This window comes from Dipodomys spectabilis, unplaced genomic scaffold (assembly GCF_019054845.1).
Source record: "Dipodomys spectabilis isolate Male_0828 unplaced genomic scaffold, ASM1905484v1 ptg000208l, whole genome shotgun sequence".
Taxonomy (NCBI): domain Eukaryota; kingdom Metazoa; phylum Chordata; class Mammalia; order Rodentia; family Heteromyidae; genus Dipodomys; species Dipodomys spectabilis.
The window spans coordinates 53,756-79,352 of NW_024870885.1; the positions used below are offsets into that span (position 1 = coordinate 53,756).

Below are 25,597 nucleotides of genomic sequence, written 5' to 3' on the forward strand. Positions count from 1 at the left end.
AAGTTTCTGCACAGCTAAGGACACAGCTACTAAACTAGAAAGCCAGCCAACAGACGGGAAGATCTTTACCAGCCATACATCAGACAAAGGCCTAATATCCCATATATACGAGGAGCTCAAGAAACTAACCCCTTTCAAACCTACTACACCAATCACTAAGTGGGCAAGGGAGCTAAGGACAGACTTCTCAGAAGAGGACATAAGAATGGAAAGGAAACACACGAGGAAATGCTCATCATCCCCAGCCATGAAGGAAACACAAATCAAAACGACTCTGAGATTCCATCTCACCCCTGTAAGACTGGCCAACTTCGTGAATTTGAACAACAAATGCTGGCGGGGATATGGGGAAAAGGAAGCCTACTGCACGGTTGGTGGGCATGTGGACCAGCACAACCACTCAGGAAAGCAGTCTGGAGGTTCCCCAGAAACTAACATAGACCCTCCCTAGAGCCAGCCAGGCGCCCCGGGCATGGACCCTGAGCATCATGAGCCAGGATAGAACACCTGCACCTGCGTGCTCACTGCCACACTACTCACAACAGCCAGTTACGGAGACAGCCCAGATGCCCCCAACAGATGAATGGCACCTATGCTCAAGGGGATTTTACACAGCCATTCGAAAGAATAATGTCATCTGAAGGGAAATGGAACCAGAATGAATCATGCTAAGTGAGGTAAGCCAAGCTCAGAGAGAAACGGCAATGCACCGGGATGCGATAAGTTATACAAGATCCTAGATACTCACAGAGCGAGACCAAAAGAGGGTGCTCTTAGGAGAGAAGCACAAAGGTGCACTGGCCCAAGTGCTCTTCATAGTTCTAGAAACAATATACATGTGGAAGTGAACTCCGGATACAGAAACAAAAGACTTGTATTTATTCTCCTTTAACTTATGTGTGGTGTATTTGCGTGTCTATTTCAACTTATGTGTGTTGTATTTGCATGTATATTTTCAGGAGGGTCGGGGAAGAGCACAGAACTCAAGGGAAAAGGTAAAAAAAGTGGTGGAGCTCACTGGACCTTGATGAATGTGAACGGTACCATGTGTGGGTAGAGACGGGAGGGGCAGGGAGAGAATGGAACCAGACACTGAACAGAACGAAATGTACTCACTACCTGACTAATGTAATTTGTGATTCCTCTGTACACCTCGATGGTAACAAGGTTAATTACACACGCGTGCACACACATGCGCGTGTGCAGGCAGCTCTGAGACCTTGCCGGAGGGAAGGGCGAACGTGAGCAAGCCCTGAGGGCAGCAGCGCTGCCAGGGAGGAGGTCAGGACTCTGTGTGCCTCAGGGACCCAGCAGATCGGGGGAGGCCCCCCAGCGTGCCCCTCGCCGAGGGCCTGCAGGCGGGACCCATCCCAGGCCGGGGCTGCGGGACCCACGCTGGGCCAGGCTCCATTCCCTCTGGCTCTCAGAGCCAGCCCTCTTCATCTAGAGAGGAGGAAGGAGAGAAAGTTCCCATTGCACACGTGCAGACGGGACACAGAGCCAGCCCCAGCTCTGCGCTCCACACTGAGGCCACACCAGGAGGGTGGATTCAGCCACGCGTGGATGCTCCAGCCCAGCCGGGTTCCGAGTGCCTCAGGACGGGGCCCACTCCCCCTGGGGACAGAGCCCCCTCCCCTGGGGAGCTCCTCCCCCTGGGGACAGGGCCCCCTCCCAGGGCCCTTGCAGGTAGAGGCTCTGGGTCAGAAGCCACCGCATCTGTCCCCAAGCTGGTGGCCAGGGCTCAGGGCAGGGTCTGAAGCCTGGAGGCCTCGCTGCCCTCTGTGGTGCCCTGGGTGGGAAGTGGGGACCTGGGACAGAGGGCCCCACTGCACCCCACCCGAGCTGTGGCAGTGCTGTCGGTCAGAGGGGGCTTGGGTTCTGTGGGGACCCTGCTCTCGGGGTGCTCCTGTCCCCCTCCTCTCACTGAAGGAGCAGGACTTTGGGGGGGCTGTGGGCAGCAGCCAGGCACGGGCCAGGGGGCCCAAGCCCCGCACCAAGCCCTGGGGTCATACCTGGTCCAGCCCCGTGGGCGCCAGGCTGCCCAGCACCAGGATCACGCAGAGAACAGAGAGCCAGGGCTGGGTTTCTGGGCCCACGCGCGTGGTCCCCGAGCCTGCGGGAGTGTCCAGAGTGGGGGCTGCGGGGCCAGGCTCCGGCTCTGCGGAGAGACATCATCGCACGGCGGGCAGGTGCGGCCTCAGGACGGGGCACGGGAGTGCAGGCAACCCGTTCCTTGCAGGACGCTCCCCCCCGCCCCGGGACGTGGAGTTACCGGGGTGGGCTGGGCAGCAGAGGGCCTGTGGAGGACCGGAGGGGCGTGCGGGTGGGGGGAGCTTCAGGGCAGCAGGAGCTCCCGGCCGTGCACGCTGGCACCGTGTCCAGGAGTCCTCAGGTGCGGGTCCCCTGCCTCCTCTCCCCTCCCCCCTGCGGACCCCAGCAGGCCCTCACTCACCCGACACGTTCAGGGACACGCTCCTGTGGTTCAGCTGGTGTCCACGCAGACGCCAGGAGTACAGCCCGGCGTGGCGGTCCTGCGCGGACTCCACCACCAGCTGGGCCCGGCCCCCCTGGCTGCCAGCCGTCCCGGGAGACGCGGGAGCGGCCTGCGGAGGGCTCCATGTGGAAGAGGGTCCCGTCGGCCCCGGGGGCGCTCAGGCTGACGGTGATGCGGGTGAAGGGGTTGGAGATGTTGCAGGTCATCACGGCGCGCTGACCCCTGGACACGGAGACCACGCCCTCGGTGCACGCGGGGTCGTCCCAGCCTGGGGGGACACATGTAGGCAGGGCCTTGGGACGTGGCTGTCTCGTGGGCCAGGGCTCTGAACGGGCCCTGTGCAGGGGTCGGCCAGCACCACTCATGGAGTGTGTGGCGGACGGCGTGGGGGGAGGGGAGGTCCTGCATCTGCTGGGGACGGGCTGAGAACCGAGGGCTTCCACTCTGCCTTCTCCAGGGTCTGGGCCCCTCTGGGCCTGAGCTGGGCTGTCCTTCCCGCCCTCTCCGGGTCCTCCCTGTCCCCAGCAGATGGCAGCTCTCAAGGACCTACTTTCATGAGCAGCACTGAAGGAGGCAGCCAGAAGCAGGAGGACTCTGAGCAAGCCGGACACAGGGCCAGGGCATGGCACGGGGCGGGGGGGCATGGCCAGTGGGGTCCCTGGTCCTGACTCCGTGCCCGAGACTTGCTGCAGGAGGAGGGGCAGGAGCTGGAGGCCTTGGGGCTGCTGTGGGGCAGGGGGAGCCCAGAGCCTGCGGGATGGGCAGCCCTGAGGACAGCTCCTCCTGGCTTGCCCTGGCCAGGCTGCCCGGCCCCCAGAGCCCCAGCCCCCTTCCCGTCCCTGAGCTTCCTGTGTGAGCCGCTCTTTCTAGTACGGCCGCAGGGCGGCCGGGGAGGGCAGAGAGGACCCATCCTAGCCCCGCACCCAGCCGTGCCTCTGTGGCCTGGGAGGGCAGAGAGGACCATCCTAGCCCCGCACCCAGCCGTGCCTGCCACGCGTGGCCTCTGCCAGGGGCTGCAGAGTCAGGCCAGGATGTGCCGGAGGACACTGTTCTTTTTTTCTTTTGTTCCTTGCTTACGTTTAAATGTAATTTTGTCATTATTTGGGTGCACAGAGGGCTTAGGACTGCATACGTCTGGTAATGAGTACATTTCTTTCTGGACGATGTCACCGCTTCTTTCATTTTTCCTGTTTTCCCCTCCTAACTTTGCCCACAGGTTACAGTCATTTACACAGAACGTCTCCTGAGCAGCATGATTCCATTTGTTTACCTTCCTCCCTCCCTCTCTCCCTCTCCACTCTTTATGCCCCCCAAAAGAAGAAAAAACCCAGAGCATAACCACCACAGCCAACAACAACAACAAAAAAGTTTCCATTTCCTGGAATTCATGTAGATAGACAGTATTTTAAGTACTCAGAGAAGTCATACCTTTGCGTCCTCCTAGGGCGGGTGCCTGCAGTCCTGTGTAATTTATCACATCCTGAGTATTTAGGTCTAGCACTGCATATGAGAGAAAACACGTGCCGCCTCTCTGAGCATGGCTCACCTCACTTAGCATGATTTGTTCTAGGTCCATCCATTTCCCTGCCAATGACAATCTTTTTTCTAACGGATGAGCAAAATTCCATTGTATATAGGTACCACATTTTTTTTTTTGGCCAGTCCTGGGGCCTGAACTCTGGGCCTGGGCGCTGTCCCTCAGCTCTTCAGCTCAAGGCTAGCGCTCTACCACTTGAGCCACAGCGCCACTTCCAGCTTTTTTCTTTTTGCTTATGTGGTGCTGAGGAATGGAACCCAGGGCCTCATGCATGCTAGGCAAGAGCTCTACCACTGAGCCACCTTCCCAGCCCATAGGTACATGTTTCTTCTGATCCATTCATCTGTTGTAGGGCCTAGTTTTTTTTATTTTGAGCCACTTTAGGTTTACAGAAGTGCTGTCACAGTGAGCACCGCACCCACCGGAATCCCATCGCTCTAGATACTCTATTGCACACACTGTGCTGAGCAGGAATTAATTTTGTTTTAGGTAGTGTCTTCCAAAGCTTTTAACAGCTATTTCACTTCTCTAATCCTGGCTATTCAGAAGGCTGAGATCTGAGGATCACTGCTCAGACAGCCATGGCAGGATTCTGTGAGACTCTTACCTCAATTAGCCACCAAAAAGGTGGGGATGGAGCTGTAGTTCAAGTGGTAGAGCACTAGCGTTGAGCACAAAAACTCAAGGATGTCCGTAAGTGCTTGGGCTGGAGTGCACAAGCATGCGTGCAAGGGTGTGGGGGAGCCCCGCCCCGCCAGCCTCAGGCCCAAGTCCCCCACGGCCCGCCGGCCAGCCCGTGACCCCATCCTACCCTTGCGTGGAGCATGGCCGAGGAGCCGGGTGCCTGTGCTGGTCCCCCAACCCCGCTCACCCCAGCCCTTACCTGCTGCCTCTGCTGCCAACCGCTCTCTGCGCCCAGACAGCTGAGCGTGGCAGTGGGAGGGGCCGGAGCCAGGCTCCTCCTGGACTCACCCGGAAGGAAACCTTTTCTGGGAAGCCATGGAGTTCCAGGAACTATCTCCTGTTCAGAGGCGAGTCAGAACGTCTCTTGGTAGTACACTCATCGTGTGTATTTTAATGAGAAGCCAGGAATTCACTGTTCATCTCCAAGAAAATGGGAGGAGGCAAGAATTTCATCAAGCAAGTTCGTGGAGAGGGCTGCTTGGTCCAGGGCTGAGGAGCCACTCCTAAATGACCTTTCACTTCCCTACCAGGGCCAGCACCTACTGTGTGCTCTCCAGACAAGCACGGGGCAGGGCAGGACCAGCCGGACTCACTGTGTGCTCCAAGGACAGGCACAGGGCAGGGCCAGCACCCTGGGACAGAGCTGTGGAGCCGTGGGCTGGCCAGAGCGAGACTGAATGAAGGGCGGAGGCTGGCAGGACTGGCAGCAGGCTGTGCCCTGGCTAATCAGCCTTTGACAGCACAAGACAACGCACCCTGGACGGAGACGCTCCAGCCCATGCCTCCCTGCGGGACTGGACACCCTGGACCAACCCAGGCCACCTCGGCCCCTAGAAGTCCCCGGGAGCAGGGCTCAAGGGGCATTTGTGCATTTGCGACTGCTCCTGAAGGGGAAAAAACATCAACCTCTAATGGAGCAAAGAGCTTAATAGGAGACCTGAAACTGTGAAACTACTGCAGGAAAACACAGGGCAAACACTGAAGATATAGGCATAGGCAATTATTTTCTGGTAAGACTCCAATTGCCCAGAGAATATGCTTTTATGGACAGATGGGATTGTACTCAAAATTAAAAGCAGCTGCACATCAAAGGTACCAATTTACAGAATCAAGAGACAACCCATCAAATGGAAAAACACCTTAGCCCGTGCATTTCCGAGACACAGTCTATGTAGCTCAAGCTGGTCTTGAACTTGACTCTCCCGGCTGGGCCAGCTCGTGCTGGGGTTCAGGCGCCAGCTCTGTTTTCACTATCCTCCCCGGGCCAAAGCGTTAGCAAATGCATCACACCTTTGTTTGTTCTCCAGCCTGGTCCTCCCGGGTGCTGTTCGCCCCATTGCTGATGCTCGTAATTTCTTTTTTTTTTTTTTGGGTCCGGTCGTGGGGCCTGAACTCTGGGCCTGGGCGCTGTCCCTCAGCTCTTCAGCTCAAGGATAGCACTCCACCACTTGAGCCACAGCACCACTTCCGGCTTTTTTCCTTTTGCTTATGTGGTGCTGAGGAATCGAACCCAGGGCCTCAGGCATGCAAGGCAAGCGCTTCTACCACTGAGCCAACTTCCCAGCCCTCGTAATTTCTTTTTATAAATGATACTTAAAGTTATCTTTAAGTAGTTGTGCAAAGGGTGAGAAAGTAGTTTCTCTAGGAATTTTACTTGGTTCTTTGTTCTTGTGTCCTTGTCATTAGCTAACAACCAAATTCTAATTCATGTTTTAAGGGATTTACTTAGCAGTTCTGGAATTTAAATTTTAGCCAGGCAAGGTCCCTACAGGGTGACCTATGACCCCAGACCTCCAAGCCTTCCCTCTTGGCTCCCCTCTGAGGTCAGGGTGGACTTCTAGCACCAGATGGGGCTCAGCTGGACCTGGGAAGGCCAGGTGTGCTTTGGTGTGAGGAATTCAGGAAGGGGGGGTGGAAATGGGGAAGGAGCCAAGTCTGAGTTGGAGGTAGGACAGAAAGCCAGCCAGGCCTTCCCAGGGCCCTTGGCTCTCTGCCTGGGCAGGTGGGTGTGAAGGCACTGGCTCAGCGTCAGCATCTACCTGGGAGGGAGCACTGTACTGGCCCACGTGGGGCTGGAGAAATGTGGGCCAGGCTGCACTACCATCCTCGGAGCTGCGTGCGGCAGCAGGGCCGGCTGCCTGCTTTCCCTGGCAGTGTGAGCCTAGGCACACATCTGCAGCTCTTGCTGGTTTGCTGCATCTATTCTGTCCCAGAAACTCAGATTGCTCCTAGCCCTGGTTGTTTACTTAGCAGACTAGCTGGGGATGAAGTAGGAGACACAGGGAGAGGGAGGGAAGGGGAGAGGGGGGAAGGGGTTGAAAAAGAAGAGGACAGTGAGCTCACTGCCCCCATTCCAGATTCCAGGGAAGCCCAGCAAGTGAAGCTGTGGTGGTCAGGCACACGGTGATGGTGATAGCTGTGGTGGTCAGGCACACGGTGGTGGTAATGACTGCGGTAGTGAGGCACACAGTAGTGGTGGTAATTGTGGTGGTCAGGCACACGGTGGTGGTGGTGGCTGTGGTGGTCAGGCACACGGTGGTGGTGGTGGCTGTGGTGGTCAGGCACACGGTGGTGGTGGTGATGGTTGTGGTAGTCAGGCACACAGTGGTGATGGCTGTGGTGGTCAGGCACACGGTGGTGGTGGTGGCTGTGCTGGTCAGGCACACGGTAGTGGTGATGGTTGTGGTGGTCAGGCACACGGTGGTGGTGGTGGTTGTGGTGGTCAGGCACACGGTGGTGGTGGTGGCTGTGGTGGTCAGGCACACGGTGGTGGTGGTGGCTGTGGTGGTCAGGCACACGGTGGTGGTGGTGGTTGTGGTGGTCAGGCACACGGTGGTGGTGGTGGTTGTGGTGGTCAGGCACACGGTGGTGGTGGTGGCTGTGGTGGTCAGGCACACAGTGGTGGTGGTGGCTGTGGTGGTCAGGCACACGGTGGTGGTGGTGATGGTTGTGGTGGTCAGGCACACAGTGGTGATGGCTGTGGTGGTCAGGCACACGGTGGTGGTGGTGGCTGTGGTGGTCAGGCACACGGTGGTGGTGGTGGCTGTGGTGGTCAGGCACACGGTGGTGATGGTGGCTGTGCTGGTCAGGCACACGGTGGTGGTGGTAATTGTGGTGGTCAGGCACACGGTGGTGGTGGTGGCTGTGGTGGTCAGGCACACGGTGGTGGTGGTGATGGTTGTGGTGGTCAGGCACACGGTGGTGGTGGCTGTGGTGGTAAGGCACACGGTGGTGGTGGTGGTAATTGTGGTGGTCAGGCACACAGTGGTGGTGGCTGTGGTGGTAAGGCACACGGTGGTGGTGGTGGCTGTGGTGGTCAGGCACACAGTGGTGGTGGTGATGGTTGTGGTGGTCAGGCACACGGTGGTGGTGATGGCTGTGGTGGTCAGGCACACGGTGGTGGTGGTGATGGTTGTGGTGGTCAGGCACACGGTGGTGGTGGTGGCTGTGCTGGTCAGGCACACGGTGGTGGTGGTGGCTGTGCTGGTCAGGCACACGGTGGTGGTGGTGGCTGTGCTGGTCAGGCACACGGTGGTGGTGGTGGCTGTGGTGGTCAGGTACACGGTGGTGGTGGTGGTTGTGGTGGTCAGGCACACGGTGGTGGTGATGGCTGTGATGGTCAGGCACACGGTGGTGGTGGTGGCTGTGGTGGTCAGGCACACAGTGGTGATGGTTGTGGTGGTCAGGCACACGGTGGTGGTAATGACTGCGGTAGTGAGGCACACAGTAGTGGTGGTAATTGTGGTGGTCAGGCACACGGTGGTGGTGGTGGCTGTGGTGGTCAGGCACACGGTGGTGGTGGTGGCTGTGCTGGTCAGGCACACGGTGGTGGTGGTGGCTGTGGTGGTCAGGCACACAGTGGTGGTGGCTGTGGTGGTCAGGCACACGGTGGTGGTGGTGGCTGTGGTGGTCAGGCACACAGTGGTGGTGGCTGTGGTGGTCAGGCACATGGTGGTGGTGGTGGCTGTGGTGGTAAGGCACACAGTGGTGGTGGTGGCTGTGGTGGTCAGGCACACGGTGGTGGTGATGGTTGTGGTGGTCAGGCACACGGTGGTGGTGGTGGCTGTGGTGGTCAGGCACACAGTGGTGGTGGTGGCTGTGGTGGTCAGGCACACAGTGGTGATGGTTGTGGTGGTCAGGCACATGGTGGTGGTGGTGGCTGTGGTGGTAAGGCACACAGTGGTGGTGGTGGCTGTGGTGGTCAGGCACACGGTGGTGGTGATGGTTGTGGTGGTCAGGCACACGGTGGTGGTGGTGACTGTGGTGGTCAGGCACACGGTGGTGGTGGTGGCTGTGGTGGTCAGGCACACAGTGGTGGTGGTGACTGTGGTGGTCAGGCACACGGTGGTGGTGGTGGTGGCTGTGGTGGTCAGGCACACAGTGGTGGTGGCTGTGGTGGTCAGGCACACAGTGGTGATGGTTGTGGTGGTCAGGCACACGGTGGTGGTGATGGCTGTGGTGGTCAGGCACACGGTGGTGGTCACTGTGGTGGTCAGGGACACAGTGGGAGTGTCCTTTTTCCAAGCAGCTGCCCTCCTCCCAGGTGCAGCAGGTGTGTTCTGGCTGGACTCCCATCTGAAGTGGCCAGGTTGGTTTAGCTGAGGCCCATTACCACCACCTATTGCTTTGGCTGACGCCCACCATTCAGAAGTACCCAAGATCAGGACAGTCACTTGTCCCTGGAGATGTCCCCAAAGCTGGTTCACAGGCCCCACCCTGGGCCTCTAAGTTCAGGTCAGGGGGCCTTTGTGTCTGAGCCCTTTTCTGGGAGACACCCTCGTGGCCAGAGGTGGGGAGGTCCAGAGAGGCCTCTCAGAAGCGTTGTCCTGGTGCTACTATTGGGCAGGCGGTACAGGGCCTGGGTGCCCCGTGGCTGCTACGGGTCCTCAGAGGGGCAGTCACGGGAGGGGGCAAAGCCTAGGCTGGGGCTGGCAGTGGCCACGTCCAGGTTAGAGTCTCATGAAATATCCCAGTAGGAAACAGGCTGCCTGAGAAGGCCCTGTCATGGGCCAGGACAAGAGTCCCATGGTTCTCCAGGATTTCTTCAGCCCCATGACTGCCTGCTGTTCCTTGTTTTCCTGATCCCTTGTTGTTCTGACAAAGCCCCAGCTGGGTCACCCATGGGGGCAGACAGACCACACCTGAGCAGAGGTCCCGGCCATGCCCACCGGCACGGCCTGCCAGGCAGGGGATGACTTGGGGCTGGCGCGGAGCTGAGACCTCGCAGAACAGCTCGTCTCGTGGTGGTGCTCTACAGGCGCTGCATGCAGGCCAGGCAGCCGGTGTCAGGTGCTGGCTGCCGCGCAGGAGCGTGTGGCTCGGAAGCAGAGGTTCTCCACCCTTCTCCCTGGACACCACCTTCAGCACCTGGCCTTTCTTGTGACCCCCTTCTCCTCTTAAGCACATGTGAAAGGAAGCAAGGGAGAATGGAGCATTCTGAAAATTTCTAGAAAATTCAGATAGGCCTGCCTTGTGAAACACTACCCCGGTGCCTATGCATCCGTCTTGCTGGTCCTGGAGGGAGGGTGGTTTATTCAGTGCATGGCTCAGGTGCCCTCCTGAGGATGGAGCCTCCTGACCCCCACCAGAAGGCCCTCCAGCTGCTGGGAGACAGCAAGGGGTGGGCACCTGCCGCGTTAACCTGGCTTTTCTGCCTGGTTTTTGGCAGCCAGGGCCTCTGACTGCTAGGTAGATGTTCTATCGCTTCAGCCAGCCCTCCAGCCCTCTTTGCTCTGGTCATACTGTCTCTTCTTGTCCGGGCAGACCTGGCCTGAGATTCTCTTTTTTCCTTTCTGCTGTGGCTGCAACGACAGGTTTGTGTCAGCGCACCTCTCTGTTGACATGGGTCTCTTGAGCTTTCGGCATAGGCTGACCCTGAACAGCCATCACTCCCTGCCAAGCACGAGGGTTACAAGTGTAAGCCATAAGGCCTGGCCTGCTTCTTTTAAGAGACAGAATCTCAACTCGGCTGCCCAGGCTAGATTTGAACTCCTGGGCTCAAGTGATCCTTCTGTCCCTGCCTCTCAAATGTTTGGAACTCCAGATCCCCCCACAGTGCCCAAAGAAGCATGTGGTTTGGGTACTATTAACACAGCTCTGCTGTGTTCAGTGTCCAGGGCCTATCCAACACGGAGGCCCCCTTTGTCTCTCTCTCCAGGTGCCCAGAACAGAGTCTTGGTGTCTTGGGGTCTTGCTGTTGCTGTTTGTTTCAGCCATTAAAATATTCATTTATAAGGGAAGTTATTTCATTTGCATTATTTTTATACTTGTAGCAGACACTTGTAAAATGTTTGTCTTTCATTTTCTTCCTTTCTTTTTTTTTTTTTTGTCAGTCGTGGGGCTTGAACTCTGGGCCTGGGCGCTGTTCCTCAGCTCTTCAGCTCAAGGTGAGCGCTCTACCACTTGAGCCACAGCGCCACTTCCCCTTTCTTTTTTGATAGGATCTCACTCAAACTTGAGCTCCTCCTGTCTCAGCCTCCTAAATTCTGGAATTACAGGTATAAGCCACCATGTCTGGTAACTCTTAAACTTTTTTAAAAAATTAACTTTATTTACTTTTTGTTTATGTGGTACCAAGGAATGAAACCCAGGGCCTCATGTATGGTAGGCAAGCACGCTACCACTAAGCCACCTTCCTAGCCAACTCTCAGACTTTTAACAGCAGAGGCTGGTCTGAGAGAAGAGGGCCAGCTCTTGGGATGAGTTGCAGCCACCCCAACACTAAGCCAAAAATGTGGCTGCATGCAGACTTCATCAGCGTGATCCGTTTACATTAAGACAACAGCCTGAGGATGAGTCTTCTCTCCTCCACACCCATGCTGTCTTAAACTGACTTCCCATTCTGCTGCTGGGTGTTCCCACTTCTTTCAAACTACATGGATGGCTCACCTTCACGTCAGCCCAGGGTGGGCTGAACAACATCAGAAGCTGAAGGGAAGTGGGATCTTTGGCTGTGAGGTGAACAGATCAACCTCATCATCATTCCTGCCCACCCCTGCCCCCGCCTGCTCACTGGCAGGCATGGGGCACTGAGTGGAGCTCTTGCGGTACAGGTCATCCATTACTGGAATCCAATGGGGCAGCCTTGAGTGTACATCCAGCCACAAAAATCCAGGCTTCTGTAATCTGCCCTTCCAGCAGCTGCCCTGCCGGAGGGTAGAGCGAGCCATCAGGGCTGGGCGACTGGTGAGCTGATTCCTATTCTTTCTTTTCCAGGAACTGTTGCCAATAGTTTGGCATTTCCTTAAAAGTCCTGCATGAGCCAAGGCTCTGGGGTCTCTTCCTAGAACATCAGACAGCCCCAGCATCTGCTTCCTGCTTTCTATTTTTCAAAGGAAAGCATAGCACATTAGTGAAGCTAGCACTACAGCACAAATGAAGTAAATGCTTCCAATGTTCGGAACCAGAGGTAAGCACTCACTGGGAAAGGCAACAGTTCTCCTGTTTGTGCTAACTTCCAGCAGGCTCCCAGGAGACTAGAGGAGGCTGCCAAGTGTTCACCCTTGGCATGGGGGTGAGCATCAAAGCCCTCCCTCTGAGTCTGACTTTTCAACATCATGAAGATACGTCGAGGATGGCCAGTGTCCTGGGATAACCAGCCACCCCTCCAAGCCCACTGGGTGACGTCAGGTCTTCTGGAAGAGGCTCACCTGGACAGGTGAGGTAAGTCAGCTCACCTGCTGCCCTAGCAAAGCCAGGGCCCCAGAGTCTGGCCTGGTGGAAGCATGTGGAAGTGATGTCCTGAATAAAGCTTTCATTTATTACAGAAAGTTCAAGCATTAACGCTGGGGGAGAGAATAGGACAACAAACCCAGACTCACTACACCTTAATCTCAAGGGCTACCAATTCTTCCATTACCCCTCTTCTTGCTATCATATCACCCCATGCTCAGTTACAGATCTCATGGCTTCTTCCTCTGCGCATTCCCGACTCTCGCCCGTTTCCTGACATGTGAGAAGCACATACTTGCTTCTTTCACATCTACATAGCTCAGACCTGTAGATGAAGTAAATCATTGTGATGTCCTTGGAGGTTGACCTGATTCGGAGCTTGACAGACACTTGGGTCCCCCCATGCACTGGTTCCTCTCCCCAAACCCTTGACAGGATTTGACCTCATCAATCATGTGGATTATAGAGAAGACGTAGGATACTGATGTCAGCACTGACTCCCACATCTGAGCCAAACAGCACTCTCCATCCCAGCGTCCCAAGAGGCCACATCTGGAGCTCTTCGCCCTGAGCCGCCCACCTGCAGCTGTGCTGAGATCCATGTATGGGGATAGCTATGTGCTTGGCTCACTGACAGAGGCCACCAGGCCCCAGGGACACTTTCCCACGTCACATGGTGACTTTAAAAAGCTAGCTGGTGTGTGGGCTGGGAAGGTGGCTCAGTGGTAGAGCGCTTGCCTTGCATGCCTGAGGCCCTGGGTTCCATTCCTCAGCACCACATAAGCAAAAAGAAAAAAGCCAGAAGTGGCGCTGTGGCTCAAGTGGTAGAGCGCTAGCCTTGAGCTGAAGAGCTGAGGGACAGTGCCCAGGCCCAGAGTTCAGGCCCCACGACCGGACCCAAAAAAAAAAAAAAAAAAAAGCTGGTGTCTTTAATAGGGAGGAAGGGTGAACAAACGCCGTAGACACTGTGTGGAAAATGAGCTATGCAACCTGAGGGCAGGGACAGGAGGGGAATACTGGGGCAAAGTGAAGGAAGGGGTGACTTTGTCTAACAAGAAGTGCACTCATGGCCTAGCTTACAAAACAGCAACTCCTCTGTACAACACCTTAAGAATAAAGCTGTTTGTTTTTTTTTTGGGGGGGGGTCAGTTGTGGGGCTTGAACTCTGGGCCTGGGCACTGTTCCTCAGCTCTTCAGCTCAAGGCCAGCGCTCTACCACTTGAGCCACAGCACCACTTCCGGTTTTTTGGTGGTTCACTGGAGATAAGAGTCTCTTGGACTTTCCTGCCTGGGCTGGCTTTGAACCACAATCCTCAGATCTCAGCCTCCTGAGTAGCTAGGATGACAGGCGTGAGCCACCGGCTCCCGGCACTGTATGTGATTTTAAAGCTGGTGTGTTATGGAGTTGTGCCAGAATGGCCCTGGGGTGAATGACCAGCCTGATCAGGGTACCCACTGCACAGCAGTGCCATGTTCTGGATGAAATGCTTGGGCAGGCAATCATCCCCGGGCTCTGGACAGGTAGCACTGAGGGCTCTGCGGGGCAAAGGCTGGGGCTGGGCCTCCAGAACCAACCTGGCACCTCATGTTTATGCAGGACCGGGCACAGGGTGAGCCCAGCCATCCGTGAGCAACCCTGGGGCTGGGCGTCTCGAGGGTTAGTTCTAGAGCCAGGCTAGGGGCGCTCAAGCAGGCCACCTGCTCTGTCAGCAGCAGTGTTTGTGGGGGCCACTGATGCCAGCCGCTTGATCATCCCAGGGGGATGTCACAGGAAGAAGCAAAATGGAGGTGGGCTGCCAGGCAGTGCCCCCGGCTGACAGCATACTGACAAGCCGGTGCTGGTGCTGCCTGAGCAGCCTTAGCCTCACCCATTCCTCTAGGCTGCCCTGAGCGGCGCCCTCTCCAAGGGACAAGGCTGCTGCACACTTTGACTGCCAACTGGTCTCTGCCTCAGCCCTTTGTACACTGACCAAGGAGCTCAGCCTGGCCTGGACTGTGGACATGGGGCTGTAGAGAGCACGAGGAGACTGGGGTTGCTTGGTGTACGTCTACAGGAGTTCAAGCAAGCGCAGCTGAGATGCTGTGGAAATCACAGATATGCAGAACACGTGACCGTTCTATGCTCGGCCATCACCTGGCCCTGCCTCGGAGCCCTGTGTCTAGCAGTCACCTTGTTACTTCACCAGCCATGCATGGAGCAGTGGTCATCCTGGGCTGGGACCCCAACTGGATTGTTGGAGCCTTGGAGGTTGTGTGTCCCTATACACACCTCCACACACCAGGCACACAAACAGGTAAGTGTTCTCACAGCTTACCTCCACAGGGCCATGTCCCCACCTCGGCATATGCCAGAATCCTTTCCAAGAGAGAACTCAGGACATGCACAGATCCAAACACCAGGGCACACAGCCACTACGTCCAACGTGCATATGTGAATATGGAACCAGGTGTGGGTGGAGTGGGTGGGGTTGGGAGGATTGAGGGAGTGATGGGCGGTGACCTGGACTGGAATGTGCTGTATTTATGGACCTATGAGTTGAGGTCCCTTTGTGTAACTACTTAACAGATAAGTTTTTTTAATTCCAGGGTACAGATTGGAAAGCTGGAAGACCTCAGGAGCTAAGGGACTGGCCGATGATTTTGTCTTGAGTTTTTCATGGGAGCTAGGCTGGGATGGAGCCTGTGGCTCCTGCTCCACTTCAGGCCTGACTTTGTGGGTATTCGGGACCCTGTTTGGCCTGGCATGACCAGCAGGGGGTACTGTTAGAAAGCTGTTTCACAGATCCCAGCCTAGGAATGGACGCTGTCACTGTTATGGTGCTGGGTCCTGTCCAGTGTCCCACGACAAGAGGCACCTGTCCCACACCATGTTAGAGCGGCCTGTTTCTGAAATCCCTTGTGGATTTCATTCAGTCCAGTCTTTCTGGGGCCTGTTTTGTGGCAGCAGACCTATAAGCAAAGGTGGAAGCCCAGGAAAGAAGAGAGGTTCTCTGCCCAAGGCTTTTTTTTTTTTTTTTTGGGTCCGGTTGTGGGGCCTGAACTCTGGGCCTGGGCGCTGTCCCTCAGCTCTTCAGCTCAAGGCTAGCGCTCTACCACTTGAGTCACAGCGCCACTTCCGGCTTTTTTTTTCTTTTTGCTTATATGGTGCTGAGGAATTGAACCCAGGGCCTCAGGCATGCAAGGCAAGCGCTCTACCACTGAGCCAACTTCCCAGCCCCTCTGCCCAAGGCTTTTATACCCACAGCTGCCTGGGCCTGGGTGAGCACTAACCCCTGCTTCTCTGGAGAGAAGGCACTGGACAGGACTCCAGACCCTGACCGCCCACCAGGAATGAGGCTCTAACCAGCGAGAGAAAATGGAGTGCCGGCTGGCTCCAGTGCTCTTTTTGTCTGGCAGTGACTCCACAGAGAACTTTCATGGAGTTCACAAAAGGAGCCAATGGGGACACATGTGTGTGTGTGGGGGGGGGGGGGGCGGGAATAAAACCAGGAGCTTTGAGGAGGACCCAGAGAGCCACTCCACACATGGGGGCTGCCATCGCTCCAGACTGGGTGGGCCCATGAGCATGGACAGGTCTCCATGGAGCCCACGATCCAGGGCTTCCTGACAACTACCATTTTTGCTTCTACTTCAACACAAATAGACTGACCTCAAAAATAGTTAAAAATTGTTTTTAACCTGAAAATGTGTTATTCGTAGTGTGTAAATAGTCCTGTCACTGACAGACAGCATGGTGGAGGGACCCTAAGGCCCTGAGGGCAGGCAGCCCTCACTGAGGGCCTGGCTGTGCGACACAGCTCTGACTTGCTAGGAATGTTTAATCCTTGACATTTCCCCTTACTTTTCGTCTTTTTAAAGAGATGCCATCTTGTAAGGCGATGGGAGATAGCACAGCCAGCCGTGAGTGTCAGCTGTGCCCTTCACATTCGGCTGATTGGAGGGGGTAATCTGTAATCATCCAGCCTGTGTGTCCATTTCCCTTGTGTGTGTTGGGGTTCCTCCAGGTTATTGCTGCATAACCTTTAGAATCAGGGTACTTCCCTCAAAGAAGCCCTAGGAGAAGGGAAGGAAAAGTCACTTCTGTGTTCCCTCCCCACAGCTGCTGAAGCCAGCGGAGAAGGCGCACACACTGAGTCCCCAGAAGCAGCTGACATGCAGCAGGGGCCTGAAAGCCCTGATGATCATCAGGTCTGAGTTTGCGCCACCTCTGCCACCTTGACCTCCTCTGTGGGGCTGAAGTGGGGAGTTGCCTGCCCCCAGCTATTCCAAGGTCTGAAGCCTCAGGACATGAACTTTTCAGACATCCAGGTGTGTCTAGACAAAGCCAGCATGGAAGGAAGGAGACGGGGTCTCCCTCATGGACAATCTCCTCTCAAGTTTGATGGCTTGGGAAGTCACGGGGTCCTGAGTGACAGACAGCATATCTGAAGACCTGAGTCCTATGGAGCCTCCTGACCCCCTTCCTCCATCCAGATTCCCTTCCTCTTCACTCCAGACACGGCCCCTCCCAGGGCTGCTCAGGGGTATACCTAAGACCGTTATCGCCTGGGGTCTCTACTGACAGGTAACAGCCCCACTCTTGCACTGCTGAGATGAAGTAAACTCCCTCCGAGGGGGTTTGCCTCCTTGGGCCCTGTGTGGTCCACACCTGGCTGGAAACCCATTCCAAGTGGCCCTGAGGGACCTATAAGTGTGTTTCCAGACCACACTGCCCTATGTATGGGTTCCAGACTAGCTGGCGAAGCATATGACTGCAGGGAAGGACACCAGGGGTCTACTGCTCAGGGGCCATCCTATGTGGCGTCCATGTGTCTCTGAAGGGACCACAGATTCTGAACTCAGGAGATAATAGCCATCTTATAACTCCCCCAGTAACCACCACTTCCCCGGGCTGGGCACAGGACTCCTGAGTGACACATAGCCAGACCTTTAAAATGTGTGTGTGTGTTTGCGTGCGCACGCGCGTGTACACGAGTGCGCACGCATCCTGGCCAGCACTTGGCCTTGAGCTCAAGCCATGGGTGCAGCCCCTCAGCTTTCTCACTCAAGGCTGGTGATCTGCCACTTGAGCCACACTCCACTTTTGATTTTTTTGCTGGTAAATTGGAAATGAGAGTCCCACAGATTTTTCTTCCTGGGCTAGCTTTGAGCGGCAATCCTCCCAATACCTAGGATTACGGGCATGAGCCACCAGTGCCCATTTTAAAATTCTCTTTTAAAACTAAATATTGTAAGCCAGGCAGTGGTGGGTCACGCCTGTGACTGTAGCTACTTGGGAGGCTAAGATCAACAAGACTGATGTTCCAGGCTAACTGGGCAGAAAAAGCCCAGGAGACTCCATTTCAATGGAAGAAACTTAGTATGGTGACATATATCAATCATCTCAGCTACAATGGAAGCCAAATATGGGAGGATGCAGATTCATACTCGGGACTGGGAATGTGGCTCAGTGGTAGAGCACTTGCCTAGCATGCATGACACTCTGGGCTCAATTTCCTCAGTACCACATAAACGGAAAAAGCCAGAAGAAGTACTGTGGCTCAAGTGGTAGAGTGCTAGCCTTCATCAAAAAAAGCTCAAGGACAGTGCCCAGGCCCTGAGTTCAAGCCCCAGCACTGGCAAAAATAAAAAAATAACCAGCACAAAACAAGAGGTAGTGGTGAGACACACAGTAGAAGCCTGAGTAGTTAGTGCAATGTCCTGAATTCTAACCTCATTACACCAAAAAAAAAAAAGGAAAATCTATGTGTAGACATAGTGTGGCACATCTGTAATCCCAGCTACCTAGGAGACTGAACTCAGGAGGACCAAGAGGTCACAGCTAGCCTGGCAGTTAGCAAGATCCTGTTTCAAAGACAAATAAAAAGCAAAAGTACAAAGGCCCTGAATTTAATCCCCAAGTACTACCCAAAAAACAAAATAACATAAACACACGCACATGCCTCTAAAGACAGTAAATACCTACAGGAAAAGCTGACAACATACCCTCTCTGGGGGATGCATGACTGGCCATCTCAACCCTCCTCTGTTTTGCTTACTTGTTTTCTATATTCTGACCATGCACATGCACAACATAAACAAGCAAATACTGGTAGGCATAGGGCACAACTAATTCGGGCCTCCGTGACTACCCAGCAATGGCAGGAGACCTGGCCATGCATACCTGAGCTGCACGTGGCAGCTCTGACTCTTGGAAGCAGTGTGGCCTACAGAGTCGGGAGCTCAGTAGGTGGGTAAACCAGTGAGAGAGGCTGAGAGGGGTTGGGGTGGCCTGAGGTGAAGGAAGACCCACGGCAAGGCCTGGGCCAGTTTTAAGGGATCCACCCTCCTGCACGTGACCCCCTCCCTGCATGGCTCGCCCCTGTAATTCCCACAGTAATTCTGCACTCTGCAGACCTCTGAGCTATCCTTGCTACCTGCAACATGGTGCACAGTAGGCGCTTAATAAAGGCTTGGTGACAGGATGCTTCCTCGTCTTGGGAGGCGAAACATATCCATGGGTAACAATCTTCTACAACAGCCAAACAGAGCAAGTACATGGCTACGTTCTCCAGGCACACTGAGACAATGACCATGCCCAGAACCTCTAGGCAGCCATCAGTTCTTCAGTATGTAGAGATCAACAGACAAAAATTTCTGTTCTGAGCAGAGTATGAAGACACGTGAACACAATCCCAGCAATCAGGAGGCTGGAGAAAGAGGATCCTGAGAACAAGACCCTGTATAAACTACCAAGGGTGAGGTGGGCAAGGCAGCCCAGGAAAAAAAGCCAGTAAAAACATGAAAAATAATTAAAGTTCAGGGCCAGGTACTGGTGGCTCATGTTTGTAGTCCTAGATACTCGGGGATGAAATCTGAGTATTACGGTTCAAAACCACCCTCAGCAGGACAGTCTGTAAGACTTTTTATCGAAAGTGGAGCTCTCAGTGGTAGAGTGCTAGCCTTGAGCAAAAAAACTCAGGGACAGTACCCAGGCCCTGAGTTTAAGCGCCATAACCACCACCACCACAACAACAAAAAAGAGTATAGGGCATGTCTGAAACAGAAGAATGTCTGCCAAACAAGTGCAAGGTGTTAAGTTCAAAATAGCTTTTTTTTTTAGGAAAAGCTCCCATGTGCGCTCTCTCTCTCTCTCTCACATCTCTCTCTCTCTCTCTCTCTCTCACACACACACACACAAAATAAATAAAAAAGGGCTATACTATTAGAACACCTGTCTAGCATGCAAAAAATGTTGGGTGCAATCTCAGGAGAAGCACAACCCCACAAAAGGGCACCTCTTTTTGTTACCTGTATTTGTGATGCTTTTCCTCCCTATAAAGATGTGAACGAAAAGAAAGCAACACTAGCCAGAGACCACACAGGAGGAATGGTAGAAACCTCCAGAAAGATGACTTAGAGAAAGACCTGCCATCCATAGGGCCAATGCCTGTGATACCCAGGAGAGCCAATCACTACTACATCCTCCTCTGTACACAACAGATGTCCACTGCGTCCTCCTTTGTGCAGAACCCAGATGCTGAAAACAGTGTCTAATATATCCTCCTCTGTGTAGAACACAGATTCTGAAAAGAGTGTCTACTACGTCCTCCTCTGTGAACACAGATGCCTAGAACAACGTCTACTACGTCCTGCTCTGTGTAGAACACAGATGCCCAAAACAGTGTCACTGTCTGCAGACATTGCCATCTGTCTCACATGACCAATCTGTAGATTTGTCACAGACCCTGGGCACAAACCAGGTGACCCTCAGTGCGGGAACATATTACTTGGGTTCAACACAGGTCCCTTCTTTATTCTAGGCAGGTTTTCACACACAGGTTTAAAAATAACCACCTTTGACACAACCTTCTTAAGTGAGCCAAAAAGTAGACCAGAACTCCAAACCACCTCCTGCTCCCAACAACTGCTAAGATTTCCCACTGGTAGGAGGTCAGCCCAGACAGTGAGAGAAAAAATATCACATCAGCCTACACCAACTTAAACAACTTTATTTCACCAAAACCAACATGCCAAGGAACAGGAATTGAACATTCAGGAGCACAACCGGCTAACACGTGAACCAGATCTCTTCCACTACAGCCAGAAACCCTGGATCTGGACAGGGTCTTCTGGCCTCCCACATACTACACCAACCAAAGTGCAGGACCCCTGACTCAGTCACCCGTGTGTTCCTGTGTCACACACAGTGCCCTCAGCCGCCACCTGCCCAAGGAAGAGCTGGTCAGGACACCTTTGGTGACCTGCAGCACCTCACCTCAGGGCAGCGTGAATGTCCACGTCAACACAGCCAGGCCAGCACCACCTCCCAACAACTCAAAAAGCAACCGGTGAGAATGTAGCTCCTGCCCGTGAGCACCCACCATGCTTCCCGAGGCCCTAAGGCTGCCTCCCATTCTGCCACCACCTGTCAAGGTCATCATCCTCTGCCATGTGCTCCACTGCAAATAAGGAAGGGCTGCTGCTGGTCCTCTCTGGTTCCTGGTGTCCAGGGACAACCATGTCAATGGCGGCTGCCTGGGCTTCAGGCTCACTGTGATGGGGCCAAGGGAGCAGGGGCTGGAAGAAGGGCAGCTCCTCAAAAGTCATGGATCCCACCCCACCCAGCACTGACTCAGGCCACTCAGGCCACAAAGGCCACTCAGGCCCCCAGCTCCAGCTCTCAGGCTGGCTGTAGCCCTCGTCTAGCTCGGCGGCGGAAACCCCCCACTCTGCCTCACCTTTGCTCTGGGGTGAACAGGAGATGATACGGAACCCCTTCTTCAACAGCATAGTGTCTGCGGGCACCAGCTGCGTGTCCAGCACTGTGGTGTCCAGAATGCTCAGCTTCCATCTGGGCAGATCCAGATACTGGGGCAGGTCCTGGAATCCCAGCTGGCACGCCTCATCGGGGTCCAACAGCAGCTTCCAGCGATGGCTTACGGGCTGCAGGACAGAGTCTGGGACCATCTTCCTGAGGTAGAAGGTATCGCCGCTGCTCTCCATGGAGACAAACTGTAGGCCCAGCAACCAGACCTCGGCCTCCATGGGCTCCACGGGCCACACGGTGCCCAGCTCCAGCACCATGGGCTCCCGAGGGGGCTGGTCCAAGCTGAGAGACCACTGCCACGGGGGTGGGTTCTGGGGCCAGTGTGAGCAGGAAGGCAATTCCAGGCATCTCCAGGGAAGGCCCTGGATCCAGTCTCCATCCTTGGGGCCCACATCCAGGGGCACCACATCCTCAGGCCTCAGCTCAGTTGGCACGTAGGGATAGCCTAGGCCCACCTCCTGCAACCCCATGGCAGCCAGTGCCACAGCTCCGGGGTGCACTTGCTCAAACTCCTCCTCCTCCTCCTCCTCCTCCTCAGGGGAGTCCAAGGGATCCAGGTCCCAGTCATCCTCCTCCCATTCTTCAGACTCCAGCAGGTCCTTTAAGTCCAGAAAGGCAATCTTGAAGCAGGCAAAGCACACTTGTAACGGTTGTCCGTGGAGCAGCCTGAAGACCCAGAGTGCATGGAGGTGCGACATGCCCTCTCTGCCGTGCCGCTCCATGACCGGGGGACACATGGCCACACAGCTCGCCTCCTGTGGGGTGGACAGCAGAGAAGGACTCGCTGGGGACCAGGGCCACGCCGGGGCAGAGAGGAAGGGCAAAGAGGGAGGCAGAGGAGGAGGAAAGGGCAAGCAGGAAGGGGGCTCCTGTTTGGGGGCCTCGGGTGGGGGTGGGGTGGAAGACCTGGGTCTCAATTCGGTGAAGATCTTCAGATGCTGGAGGCTTACTTTCCAGAAACTTCTTCAGCCTGGCCTTCTGAGGTTTCTGGGAGCTAGAAAGGCAATGGAAGGAAGGTGTGGCACCCTCTGGGGTGCACGGTGGTGGGGCAGGTGAGGAAGGGTCCAGGCCTCAGATCTGATGTGACTCAGCCTGACCCAGTCAGGACCCCCGACCCTGCCAGCCTGCCTCAGAAATGGAGAGGGGAGGGAGTCCTCTCCACACCCACCTCCCCCAGACAGGCAAGGGGGATTACAGCCCTGCCAGGCCCTCCCTCCCCGCCTCTCCCCTACCCCAAGTCCTCCCACCTCACATCCCCAGACCCCAGTCCCTCCACCCCACATCCCTCCACCCTGCCTGGCCCGCCCCCTCTCGCCCTGCCCCTCACCCCCTGTTGTCCTGTGGGTCCCCCCGTGCCCCAGGCTCAGGCCCAGCCCACCCCACACCCCCCATCCGGCCTGTCCCCCCTCACAGCCTGCTAGTCTGCTCCCATCAACAGAGGTAAGCACTGGGGTCTGGTAAAGGGTGCCCTGCTCATTTGCATATTTCCCAGAAGCCCCCACCCCAGGGAGAAGAAGTGCTGAGTCACCCTGGTCCCCAAGCACGTGCCTGGGTCGGCCGGGGTCCCTCAGCCCGGCGCCCCTCAGAGCGCCTCCGGACCCCGCAGAGCCCCTCCGGACCCCGCAGAGCCCCTCCGGACCCCGCAGAGCCCCTCCGGACCCCGCAGAGCCCCTCCGGACCCCTCAGAGCGCCTCCGGACCCCTCAGAGCCCCTCCGGGCCCCGCAGAGCCCCTCCGGACCCCGCAGAGCCCCTCCGGACCCCGCAGAGCCCCTCCGGACCCCTCAGAGCCCCTCCGGGCCCCGCAGAGCAACTCCGGATCCCGCAGAGCCCCTCCGGACCCCGCAGAGCCCCTCCGGACCCCGCAGAGCCCCTCCGGACCCCTCAGAGCCCCTCCGGACCCCTCAGAGCGCCTCCGGACCCCGCAGAGCCCCTCCGGACCCCTCAGAGCGCCTCCGGACCCCGCAGAGCCCCTCCGGACCCCTCAGAGCGCCTCCGGACCCCGCAGAGCCCCTCCGGACCCCTCAGAGCCCCTCCGGACCCCGCAGAGCCCCTCCGGACCCCTCAGAGCCCCTCCGGACCCCGCAGAGCCCCTCCGGACCCCGCAGAGCCCCTCCGGACCCCTCAGAGCCCCTCCGGACCCCTCAGAGCCCCTCCGGACCCCGCAGAGCCCCTCCGGACCCCGCAGAGCCCCTCCGGACCCCGCAGAGCCCCTCCGGACCCCTCAGAGCCCCTCCGGACCCCGCAGAGCCCCTCCGGACCCCTCAGAGCCCCTCCGGACCCCTCAGAGCGACTCCGGACCCCGCTGAGCCCCTCCGGACCCCTCAGAGCCCCTCCGGACCCCTCAGAGCGCCTCCGGACCCCGCTGAGCCCCTCCGGACCCCTCAGAGCGACTCCGGACCCCGCTGAGCCCCTCCGGACCCCTCAGAGCGCCTCCGGACCCCGCAGAGCCCCTCCGGACCCCTCAGAGCGACTCCGGACCCCGCAGAGCGCCTCCGGACCCCGCAGAGCGCCTCCGGACCCCTCAGAGCGCCTCCGGACCCCGCAGAGCGTCTCCGGACCCCGCTGAGCCCCTCCGGACCCCTCAGAGCCCCTCCGGACCCCTCAGAGCAACTCCGGACCCCTCAGAGCGCCTCCGGACCCCGCAGAGCCCCTCCGGACCCCGCAGAGCCCCTCCGGACCCCTCAGAGCGCCTCCGGACCCCTCAGAGCCCCTCCGGACCCCTCAGAGCAACTCCGGACCCCTCAGAGCAACTCCGGACCCCGCAGAGCGTCTCCGGACCCCGCAGAGCCCCTCGGACCCCGCAGGGCCCCTCCGGACCCCGCAGAGCCCCTCCGGACCCCTCAGAGCCCCTCCGGACCCCTCAGAGCCCCTCCGGACCCCTCAGAGCGCCTCCGGACCCCTCAGAGCGTCTCCGGACCCCTCAGAGCGCCTCCGGACCCCTCAGAGCGCCTCCGGACCCCTCAGAGCGCCTCCGGACCCCGCAGAGCCCCTCCGGACCCCGCAGAGCGCCTCCGGACCCCTCAGAGCGCCTCCGGACCCCTCAGAGCGCCTCCGGACCCCTCAGAGCGCCTCCGGACCCCGCAGAGCCCCTCCGGACCCCGCAGAGCGCCTCCGGACCCCTCAGAGCGCCTCCGGACCCCTCAGAGCGCCTCCGGACCCCTCAGAGCGCCTCCGGACCCCGCAGAGCCCCTCCGGACCCCGCAGAGCGCCTCCGGACCCCTCAGAGCGCCTCCGGACCCCGCAGAGCGTCTCCGGACCCCTCAGAGCGACTCCGGACCCCTCAGAGCGCCTCCGGACCCCGCAGAGCGACTCCGGACCCCGCAGAGCGACTCCGGACCCCGCAGAGCCCCTCCGGACCCCTCAGAGCGACTCCGGACCCCGCAGAGCCCCTCGGACCCCGCAGGCCGGCGCCCCGCAGGCCCGCGTCTGCGCAGCCCGCCCGTGGGCCGCACCGCGCCCGCCCCTCCCCGGGAGGCCGGCGCCCACGGAGGCCCCCCGCCGTCCGCCCTGCAGACCCCGGGCCCCTTCAGCCACGAGCCCCGGGGCGCGGCAGCGCTGCCGGGCTGGGGACAGGGCGCCGCCCCTCCTGCCCCGAGTACCAGGCGGCCAGGTCCTCCGGCGGCCTCAGCCCGCGCTCTGCCCGAGGCCGCACAGACCGCGCGGCCCGGGCTCCCGCCACTGGCGCCCCCTGGCGCCCGCCGCCGCGGCTCCCACTCGGGCCACAGGGGGCGCCCTTCCCCGCGGGCCCAGGAGGCCTGGGATTGGTGCAGACGCTGCCCGTTGCTGGCGCTGGCCCGGCTGTGATTGGTGCAGAGCAAGGCTTCGTTTGCATGGAGGGCTGCGTGTGGCCGAGCCGGGCGGGCTCTGCAGGGTCCGTGGGCCCGCTCCAGCCGTGGGAGCTGAGGCCTCTGAGGTAGCGCCTCGAGTCTGAAGCGCAGGAACGGCATCAGCGCTCGCTGAGCGCCAGCCCCGGCCTGTCTGAGGGGGAGGCAGACACCCCAAAACACCGCCATGAGAACCCGCCCGTCAGCCCGCGGCTTCGAGCTGTTCCTACCATCAGCCACCAGGTAAGGAGCCGGGATTCTAGACCCTCCGCGAGGCCGTGGAGGATGGAGCGATACTAGTGCTTCTAGTCTCACGCAAGTGTCGCCCACCGTCTGTATCACAGCAAGCCCCAAGACGGGGCAACGAGAGTGGCCCTCCTTTTCCAGCGTTTATTTTGTGGTGATTCTGCCTCGTCTTCACGCATGGTGCGTTTGTGTGCCGTCTTTGCGGGGAGGGACAGGCCGCGAGGGGAAGAGTGCAGCCTGGAGCTCACCGGACACCGATGTGCATTCGTGGGTGAGATGGGAGGGATGGACTGAGGAAGAGCGGAGGGAAGACCGCACGAAAGGAAATGCA

At 57.6% G+C, this 25,597-nt stretch overlaps 2 protein-coding genes across 2 annotated transcripts; one reads left to right on the forward strand and one right to left on the reverse strand.

Annotated features, from left to right (window-relative positions):
• Positions 1-20,765: 20,765 nt before the first annotated feature.
• LOC122122418 (testis-expressed protein 19.2-like) lies at positions 20,766-21,932 on the reverse strand. Its single transcript, XM_042696593.1, has one exon. It carries the CDS (start codon positions 21,930-21,932, stop codon positions 20,766-20,768), a length of 1,167 nt encoding a protein of 388 aa, XP_042552527.1.
• On the forward strand, positions 21,931-25,000 carry LOC122122420 (basic proline-rich protein-like). Its single transcript, XM_042696594.1, has 4 exons — positions 21,931-22,081; positions 22,557-22,635; positions 22,802-23,737; positions 23,782-25,000. Exons 1-4 carry the CDS (start codon positions 21,931-21,933, stop codon positions 24,998-25,000), a joined length of 2,385 nt encoding a protein of 794 aa, XP_042552528.1.
• Positions 25,001-25,597: the final 597 nt, after the last annotated feature.